Raw genomic sequence first — 10,318 nt, forward strand, 5'->3', positions numbered from 1 at the left:
GAAAAGGATGGAGGATGGAGACCCTGCACAATCTTGACACCATCTTAGTAGAAAAGCAGAGGCAGAAAAATGTAAAGAGCAAAGAAAAAGAGGGGACCCAGCATGTATCAGGTGCCCCAGAAATCTAAGAAGGTACTCACAGCTAGAGAAAGACAGAGGGCAAGAGTGAGAATCCATTGGAAATCTGAGCAAATGTAGTGAACATCCAGCATCAATGGTCATCCTAAAAGGGAGAAAGGAGCCTCATTAGGTTGGCCCCAAACACTTAGGGATCCACCCAACTTTGGTCTGGGTAACTCCGCCAATGAATGGCAACAGGAGAATTTAAGGCAAAAAGCTTGAAGGAGAGACGAAAAGAGAAGAAGGACAAACAGCTTGGACATATTTGGCTACTTTTGGCTCCATCATCAGAGAAGTGTATGGACCAACTCAGATGGGCTGTTTTATATTGTTGCCCAGTCCAACTTTTAGAACCCATGAGTCTTTGGCTAAAATTTTCAGAAGACGAGGGAGAGGCCCAGGAAGTGAGACTCCAGGGGCTTAACATACCTAATTGTGTACAACACCTTGCCATCCTTGTGGATGCGGACCATCTGGTTGGGCATGGTGATCTCATGCTCTTGGGTCCTCTTAGAATTCCTAAAAAAGGTGTCTGGGATCCATAACTGGCTCACTAGATTGCCATTCAGCACAAGAGTCTCAAAGGTGTCATTGTAACGGAGGCGTTCATCATACCAGGTCTGGCAGAAAATGATGTCAATGGTGTATTCCTGGGGGCAGGAGAGGAGAAAAGTACACACTTGGGGCTGAGCAGACAAAGGACATTCACATACAATTGTACTATTTGTCATTCCCTAATCTGGAATCCTAAAAGCAATGAGGAGGAATGTACTGAGCACTGGATAAAGAAACAGGAGTGGAATGAGGTCTCTTTTCTCTACTTAGAGACTCTGCCAATATGAGAGCTAGATGGCACTCAGAGGTCACTATACCTGGGTGGGAAGGAGGGAATCAAGGGCAGAAAAAGCAAAACATTTAATGGACACAAAAATGGAAAATTGGGACTAGCAGTTAGTGTAACAGCTATGTCATTGGACGCCCATGTAGCCGACCATGGTTCTAGTCCTGGCCCCAGTGGCTTAAACTCATGCCGGGCACATGTGTATACATGCCCAAGATCCTGAGAGGAGAATGAAGGAGAAGGGATTGAGGCATGGTCATCCCCCCTGGGGGGTGATTTCTCACTTTCTGTCTCTTTGTCTCTCTTTCTGGTGAGCGCACCCATAAGAAAAAACCTCTAAAAAAAAAAAAAAAAAGAAAAAGGAAAATTATTTGTTGATGATAATGTGTATGGTAATGTTTATGACTATACTAATATGCAGTAAATTTATACTCAGAAATTCCATTTTGTATGCTGTAAAGGTATACAGTAATTAAATGTAAAAAATAAACAAGCCAGACTATGAAAGAGAGGCATTGTATGTCCCCACTTAATATATACCAAATGTATACCAAATGTCTACACTCTATGTCAGAAACTAAAATACTGGATGGTATAAAGGCATGGAGAGCAACTGTGGACTCCAGAGACAGTGTGGGAGGAGGGTAGAAAATGATAGATGGCAAAAGGGAGGGAATCAAGGGGGGAAAAAGTAAAACATACATGAAACAGAAAATAAAAAAATTACCTGTTGAAGATAATATGTATGGTAATATAAAGATATCAAGCAATACACTGATTGAGCCCAATACAGTGTATTCTGGATGGGAAAATTCATTCTGTATACTGCAATGATATACAGTGAATGAATGCAAAATAAATAAATAAAATTTTAAAAGATATCTAAAATTTAAAGAAAAATAATTAAACATTTTAAAGAGTTGGTCGTTAATGTTAAATAATAAAAAAAGAGGTTACCACACCTAATAATACCAGCATCAAAGTTAGGCATGCCCTGTTTGATTATCATGAACAAAGAAAGCCAGGTTCTTACATCATTCAGCATTTAACACCATTCTCACACAGAGCAACAGAAATATTTGTCTTAAATGGAATTCCCTACTACTTGCTCTTAACAATATTATTTCTGCCTGAGCACACTGAGCAAGTCTAATCTCTGTTCCATAGGAGAGATCTCCAGAAATGATAGTTAATTGACTCATAGATGTTGTTTTCCTGCACTTCTGAAATCAGGATGACCTTCCAATTGATACAAATCTTTAATGCAGCATTTCTTTATTTTCCTTGAAAAAGTGTGATTTAAATTGGCTGTGCATCTTAGATCAAAGACAACTTTGAATCTAGGAAAGGCACTTGAAGATTACAATCATGTCCTCCTGAGTCTTCTTTTCTCTGAGATGGACATTCCTGAGTAAAAGCTTTCAGCTTCATCAACCCAACCATTTTTTACCAGTAGATTTGTAAGGATTGTAGAGTCAACTGACAAGTCTATTCATATGTGGCACTTTCCACCAAAGTGTGATACCATTCTCAAGCTTCCAACTGTCCAGAGATATCTCTTAGGACTTGGCCCACAGCATCACTACTCAATGTATGCTGTGTTTATTCTATAAGATAAAAATACATATTTTGGGCTGATTCCATCAATTAAAAAGTGTTGTCAAATAGAATGGCAAATGTAACTGTGACCCATAAAGATCTTGCCACCATAGAGCAAAATGATGAAAATAACTGGATAAAAGTGAGACCCAAGACACCCTCCTACTCATATAGTGAAGATGCTGTATGAGTGCAGTCAAATTAAGGAAACTGATGGTTGCTAGATATCTTGACAATCACCATCAATACAATGAGATGGGTGAGATTTGGTGATCTTTAAAAGTCCTGTAAATGCTGACATTCAAGATTCTGATGCTCCTGCTTAAGGGCATAAGGTTTGTGTCACTGCAACTACCCAGCTTTTTCGTGTTTCCTTGTAAGTGAAAATAAGAGAACATTTTACTTAGGCTAACCCTGAAATTGTGTCAAAGTAAAAAGACTATGAAATAGTCACTGGATATGCATTGACACTACAGAAAACTGAATGTACCCTAAAAATGATTCCAAGAGATTGTGGAAGGAAGCAGGCCTGTTAAACTCTACTGGTAATTAATTCCACTTAAAATTTTTCCTGTAGTTGTTTCTATTTATAATAAAAATCTTAAATGTTCATGAAACATTGGTTGAAACTTGCACCTTTACCTAATATCCTTTTTGTTAAAGGGAGACCTAGAAATAGTTTGTATATATCCACCTCAAATTGCCCTGGCAATTGAGCCCCTTCCTCTGCCAGTGGGCAAAGACCACATGCCAGTCTGTGATGGACTTATTAAGCAGACAATCCCTTTGACATTCACCTAATTTTGCACAGAGGAGAGCAGCATGAGTTTGGCTATAAGAGTTTTCTATTTCCGGGTGTTCCCAAAGAACATAATATTGCCAAATAGATAACAGTCTGGGAAAACACATTCATTAAGAAACATAGACAGGAAGTGGCAGCTTCATTGCATGGACTGGGAGCATTGTCTCCTCGCTCCCAGGCAAGGTTGTGATGTTACTCCAGTCCACTCAACACCGTCTCAGTCCCAATTTCCATACCAATCAAAGATCTCAGCTCAAATTCTCTGAAACATTTGTAAGCACATATGCTTTTGGTTTTATACAGTATACTTTCCTCTTCCAGCTTTTATTTGGGGAACACAGATGATAATTAACCTCAATTCTTCATTCTCCAGAATTATATTAAAAAATAAAGTGCTTTGAGTCACAAGAGAAATGTCTATTTAGTCTCATGTTTTCTTAAACAAGGAGAATCATTTTTGCTTTGTTTTGTTTTCCCTTTCAAACAAGTGCCTATAACCTCTGAATGAGTGTCTGTATGCATAGATATATCTATGATTATTCGGTCTCCAAGTATTATCTATCCCAGAAACTCTCTGTTAAGCATCAAGAAGGTATTTAATAGGAAGAGGCACAAGAAGCCAGAAAATGGCACCACTGCTATTGAAAGGAATAGAACTGTAAGCCGCTTGAATAGCAGGTAGCAGAACTAGGCCAAGGTAGACCTCTAAGAGTTAACCCAGTGTCCTTCATTTTAGAGGTAGAGAAATTGAAGCTCAGAGAGAAACGAGGCTGGCCAAAATCACACAGATAGTCAATGACAGCCCTCTGGCTATACCATTCAAAGCACCTTTACCATGGCCTTGCCCTGGGATGGCCTTCACTGGCACTGGCAAACCCTTTGGGTGTCAAGGTTCGAGTTTTTTTCTGCAGAATCCCTAGGTCTCTCCCTGAGTTATTCTACATCAAACAAGGAGTACCAACCAGAAACCCATAAACCTGGAGACTAGTAGGGTCCTCAGGGAAGAGATCAAGAAAAATCTCTGCCTGCATTTGCTGCTCAGGACAAAAGGTAGTGGCAGCAGTTGCCAAGTTGCTGGGAGCCAGCCAGGGAGAGGAGGACTGAGAACATTCCCTTGAGCAGGCCAGGGAAGCAGACAGAAGAGAGTGGCAGAACCTGGCTACCATTTGTTTGGGAGCCCCTGTACCTACCTAGCCCCTCTATACTTCACAAGTCTTTCAAAGTGCATAGTCTCAAGTGGCTGCGATTCCCACCTGACTGGCAGAGCCTCCTTCATTTCCAGGCCATGTGAACTGCTTGGCAGCCAGTGGGAGACCCTTCCGTCCACATCCACACTGTGCTGCCCTCTATGTTGAAAAGTGTTATTAAATGAACAGTTAATTTCTAGTTAACAAGATGATGCCAATTGTCTCTCTCTCTCTCTCTGGCAAGTGCTCATGCCCTATGGCAAAACCTAAAAAACACAAAAAATACAGTAGTAAGTTCATTACATGTCAACTGATAACTTACAGTTCCATTTCCCCTCATTTGACAAAGGAGCTTCAGATATACATCTCTTTCAGCTCAATCAAAACTTTAGAAATTCAGTGTTTAGAAAATGGCCTATTTAGAATATATGGGCTAATTTCTGCAACAAAAAACAGTGTTCACAATTGCCAATGCTATAATGGGCAGTCATTTCCAGATTTGCCTTTGCCTTTCAAGCTCAGACTGAGCATTTCCAAAGTTTGGCCTGAGATTGGTAAAAATGCTTGACTAAAACCCATATAACATGGGCTCAGGTTTTACTCCCTGAGCCCCAGGCCCGCCTGTCATACTAAAGAGGTGTAGAAAATGTATGGCTTCAATCTCCTTGTAATTTGTGTGAGCTATAATCTGGGGAAACCAATTTCTACCATCTGCAAGAGCTCCTGTGGCAGCAACAGTAGCCCACTCATGTCAAATGAATGCCCATATCTCCCTGCTTCACACCTATTAAGGCTGTCAACACTGGCCTCACTTGAGGTGCCAGGAAGTGCCAATGCCTGACAAGAGTAAAAGGTAAAGTCCAATAACCCAGCAGCCACCAAACCTGGTATGGGACACAGAACTGTCCAGACAAGAGCCAACCAACTTGATTTTCTTTGACCAGTAAGGTGGTACTTTACTTGGCCTGGGCCAAGTCTCTTTTAAAAATTCCAAACCCTCATGTGGTATTAAATTTCCTAAGAAGTCTAGCTTCCACATAGTTCCAAATACTTTTTCTTAATTATGGGAGGCTTATGTTCTTGTGCAGCCTACTTGAACCAGCTGTACTTGTTGAGGAGGGGATGCTTGCCTGGGCCACACAGTCATAGAACTCACCAATACTCAGTGCATACTTACCCCTTTGGATCCCTGTTTTACATTGAGGCGACGGAGCTGCTCAGCAAGGTTGTGAACCCAGTGTTCATATAGTTGGTGTCATTACAAAAAGAGTTGCAGCATCTTTCAATCAGATGTAAGCTCTTGCAGATGGTAGAAATTGGTTTCCCCAGATTATATCTCACACAAATTACAAGGAGATTGAAGCCACACATTTTCTACACCTCTTTAGTATGACAGGATGATCTATCTCACCCGGAAATAGAGATCAGAGACTTGGAGACATTTGCTGTTCTCATGAATGTGTATGTTCTCCCCACTCAGCCTAAGAGAATCTGGCTACCACTAATGGGTTGGAGATGGATGGGGTAGGAGGAAAGAGGCAAACCAGCTTGCTAGAATTTAGACTGGACACTTTCAGTGTGGGTTGGCAGGGCCTAAAAGTCAATCCAAAGGAGCAAACAGACCAAAGCAGCAGAGAAATAGATGTGTAAGGTTTTGGATGCCATCAGGTTGCTGCAAACCAAGTACTACATCCAGCTTTGGACACTCTAAGGGGGAGAGGCAGCCTACTGCAGGAAGCCCTTTGCCTAATCCAACACCAATGACCTGAAAGGCCCATTTTCTAATAAGAGTAAACAATGACCATAATGATGACACCATAAGACCTCAACTTCTGGCCTTTGCTGAGAATCTAGTGTTTCTTAGTTTATAAACAATTTTAATAAAACTGATTGCTAAGTTCAAAGTCATCTAGGAAAGGTAAATTACAAGGCAAAAAGGAGACTGCAATTGTTGTAATGGTAAGCACATTAGTAGCAGGAAAAAGTAAATCATATAAAGTGAAGAGGCAAAAACAAACAAACAAAAAAAAAAAACAAAAAAAAATTCCTAAACTTTGAACTTAGACAGAAACTACCCCCCAAATCTGTGAACTCTCAGGTTTCTGTTCTCATTTGTTACTTCTCAGCATTCCATTCTAAAAGTTGGGCTTTTAGTTGTTCTCACAGGAGAACAATATGGTCATGTGTAGTAGACAGACTCTGAGATGAACCTTGGTGATCTTTACTTCCTGGTATTCATGCCCTTGTGCAATCTGCTCTTCCTGACTATAGGCTAGACATCTCTCCCCTTGACTATGGGCTAGACCTACTGACTTGCTTCTAATGAACAGAATACTGCAGAAGGAGGCCAGCCAGGTGGCATGGTGCTTAAGGCAGCTAGATACTATATGACTGGCTGCATAGTTTGAATCCTGAACCTGGTGACTTGAAAAGCATGCCAGACATGTGTGCATGTGTGCCCAAAATCCCAAGAGGAGAAGGAGGAAAAGGGATTGTTGTGTAGTCATTCCCCCTGGGGGGCTCTCTCTCTCTCTCTCTCTCTCTCTCTCTCTCTCTCTCTCTCTCTCTCTCCCCCTTGCTGGCTAGTATACATGCCCTGTAGTAAATAAAAAACAAATACTGCAGAAACAATGGGATGCCACTCCCAAAATTAGGTTACAAGTTTCTGGCTTCTATCTTGAGCCCCTTTCCTCCTTCTTTCACACTCTTGTTTACTCTGAAGAAAGCTAGCTGTCACACCATGAGATAACCTGTGGAAAGGCCAACATGGGCTAAAGGAGCCAGAGAGAAACAGAGTCCTGTCAACAATGTGAATGATCATGGAAGGGGATCCTTCCTCAGTTGAGCCTTCATATGAGACCTCAGCCTCAACTGATATCTTAGCAAAACCCTGGAACAGAGAATGCAGTTAAATCATGCCTAGATTCCTGACCCACACAGGGTATGAGATAATGACTATTTGTTCTTTCAAGATACAATATTTTGGGAGTAATTTGTTACATAGCAATGTACAAATATGTGGTGCTTCAAAAGGTAGGTAGCCAAATAAAGTATCACAGAGGGAATCATCCTCTTCTTTTCAACCTGTGTAAATATCTTGGTCTTCTGTAAACACTTACTTACCTTTGTGTGTCTATCTGCAATGCCCATCTCCAAGCCAAAGCTCCGAACTCACCCAAACACCAGTAGTTTATTGAGTACCAGTAGTATGCCAAAATTATATCTAACCTGAGCCAAGTCAAGTTGGTAGCTATGATAGAGTTGGTTACCATATCTTTCCTTATTGTCAGATTCTGCAGATCTTTTCAAGCCATCTTTTGTAACTCATCTGCCCAGCTGACATATACTGAGTCCTTGACATCAAGGAGCCCATAGTAGAGAAAGAAAGGCAGACATAGAGCAAATAATTACAGTGGAATGAGGTTGGAAAGATCAGGTAATTAAATGTGATATAAGTTAGAAAGAAGTGAGTGCCAAAGAGAGGTGTGTGGTATAAAAACGGAGCAATTAATAGTTGTGGAGGTCGGGGAAGATGCCATAAATAAGATGTCATCTGAGCTGTACCCTGAAGGAGGTGCCCTTCAGAAGGTAGGAAAGGGCAGCAATGACTTCCCATCAGGAAATCACTTGAACTAAGGCTCAAAGGTACAAGGGGTCTGGGAACATCCACACTCTAGTGTGATCAGAGCATGTGTTCTCTAAAATGGTAAAAAAGAATATAACCATGGAAGGCCCTGACTGCCAGGCTAGGGTTGAATCATCAGCATGGTTGGGACTATAGGAGGCATGTCACTTGGGAGGTCAGCTTAGTAACTAGAGGTAGTAACAACATTAGGATGATACCAGTGGAAAAGGAGAGAAGGAATGAACACAAAATTAGAAATAGTCTTAAAGCAACAATTGGTAACTATACACTTAAGATCATAAACATAACTGTCAGGAAAAAAAAGGACACATTCCATTGTGGTGTTTAAAGTTGCTTTATTATTTTGAATGAAAATTTCAAGATATAGTCATGATTCTGAAGGTCCTTTTCAGGCAGCAAGGGACTTACCATTTCCACCCTCATTCGTAAGTCAGCAATGGCTAAAATCTCTTCTTCCAAACAAACAACTAACTGTTGGAGTTGCTACAGAAACACACAGCAGAAAGCATAAGCATGTAGAAGGCCTTCATAGGTCAGACCCTGGCTAGGAAACACGGTGACCAAAGCTCAGTACTCACCATGTCCAGTATAGAGAGAGGACCAAGGCTGTTGACAGAGATCTCAACAGTGACTACAGTAGGCTTCTCTGTAAGGGAAGCAGAAGTAGCAGAGGGTAGATGTCACACAGGGTATGGAGAAAGAGAGGGAGTGAACAGAGGGGAGAAAAGGGGAACAGACAAGGGTTGGACTACACTGTTTCAGTATTCTATCCTGTCACTCTGTTCTCTCAAGGCAAGACCCAGCTCACAGACTGTTAAGAGTCACACATATGTCTCAAAGATCAAGCATCTAGTCCAGTCATCACCTTATTTTATACTTGTACAAACTAGAGATGAGAGAAGGGTGAAGACCTAACTGAGGTCAATGGCCTTGCCAGGGCTAGTGTAAGCCCTATACTTGAGGTCAGGTATTCCCATCCACAAGCATGGCACCTTCACTATACCCCAGGCCCTTTCTCCAATTCTACACCCTCCTCTCCCTACCCCTAGGCAGGAAAGAAATTGTGTCTGCTACTCACCACCAATGCCAGGGCGCAGTTTGTGGTCATAGTTACTCAGGATAGTGTTCAGGATGCGGGAGGCTTCTGGCAGTTTGCCAGCTTTACGGCCCACCTCAGCAGTGGGCTTTGATTCTTCAGAGAGGAGCTTCCTTCCAAGAGGCTCAGGCTCAGGGCCATGGGAGACATCTTTATGAGTGGAGGCTTCATTATTCACTGCATCCTGAGGTCCCTCAACCCTAGAACATGCAAACCAAAAAGGAGGGTCTGCCTTCCATTCTGCAGGGGCCCTAATTGGTACCTCTTGGGACAGAAGCAAACCAGATAAGACTTGCAATGCAAGGCTTCAGTAGTGACTGGGAAATTATGAGACAGTAACAGATTATACTTGCTCATTTCTTTAAATCTTGCTGTTTTGGGGACTTTCGATGCTATCCCTCTTTTACGATAATTCAGCATTTTTTTTTAATCAGCAAAACTGTGTCCTAGATTTAAAAATTTGAAAAGGTCTCTGCCAATGTATTAAATTCACCCTACAGTGTTGAAAGTCAAGGTAGTGCTACATTTGTTGGGAGGCACCAGGGACTTCATGGTTCTGATCGCATTCTAGTTCTCAATCTGGCTTTCTGCCCACTTTTCCATATGCATGTCCTAATTAATTAAAAAGTGTCTTCAAAAGGAAAAATGAGACCAGCCAGTGGCAAGGAGATCAAGGTGGCTGGATCTCACATGGCTGACTGTGTAATTTGAGTCTCAGACCTATTGATGTGAAAAACATGACAGGGGCGTGCGTGTGTGTGTGTGTGTGTGTGTGTGTGTGCCCAAAATCCTGAGAGGAGAATAGATTGTGGTGTGGCCTCCCCCCAGTGATGATTTCTCACTTTCACTCTCTCTCCCTCTCTCTCTCTCTCTGGCAAGTGCACATGCCCAATGGCAAAAACTTAATGTTCTACCTGTTAGCTAACAGATCTTATTTGGATCCTGGCTTCAAATAGATATACATTTATATTTATATATACATTTATATTTAATATATAAATGTTAGATATTTAATATATATTAATAT

At 41.5% G+C, this 10,318-nt stretch overlaps 1 protein-coding gene across 1 annotated transcript in view; it reads right to left on the bottom strand.

The window, feature by feature from the left end:
- The window catches only part of GABRE (gamma-aminobutyric acid type A receptor subunit epsilon), a 21,016-nt gene that overhangs the window by 7,495 nt on the left and 3,203 nt on the right, over positions 1-10,318 (bottom strand). The window contains 4 exon segments of the mRNA XM_006168032.1: positions 141-223; positions 550-770; positions 8,774-8,841; positions 9,274-9,491. Coding sequence (XP_006168094.1) covers positions 141-223; positions 550-770; positions 8,774-8,841; positions 9,274-9,491 — 590 coding nt within the window.

Source organism: Tupaia chinensis, unplaced genomic scaffold (assembly GCF_000334495.1).
Source record: "Tupaia chinensis unplaced genomic scaffold, TupChi_1.0 Scaffold145456_1, whole genome shotgun sequence".
NCBI lineage: Eukaryota > Metazoa > Chordata > Mammalia > Scandentia > Tupaiidae > Tupaia > Tupaia belangeri.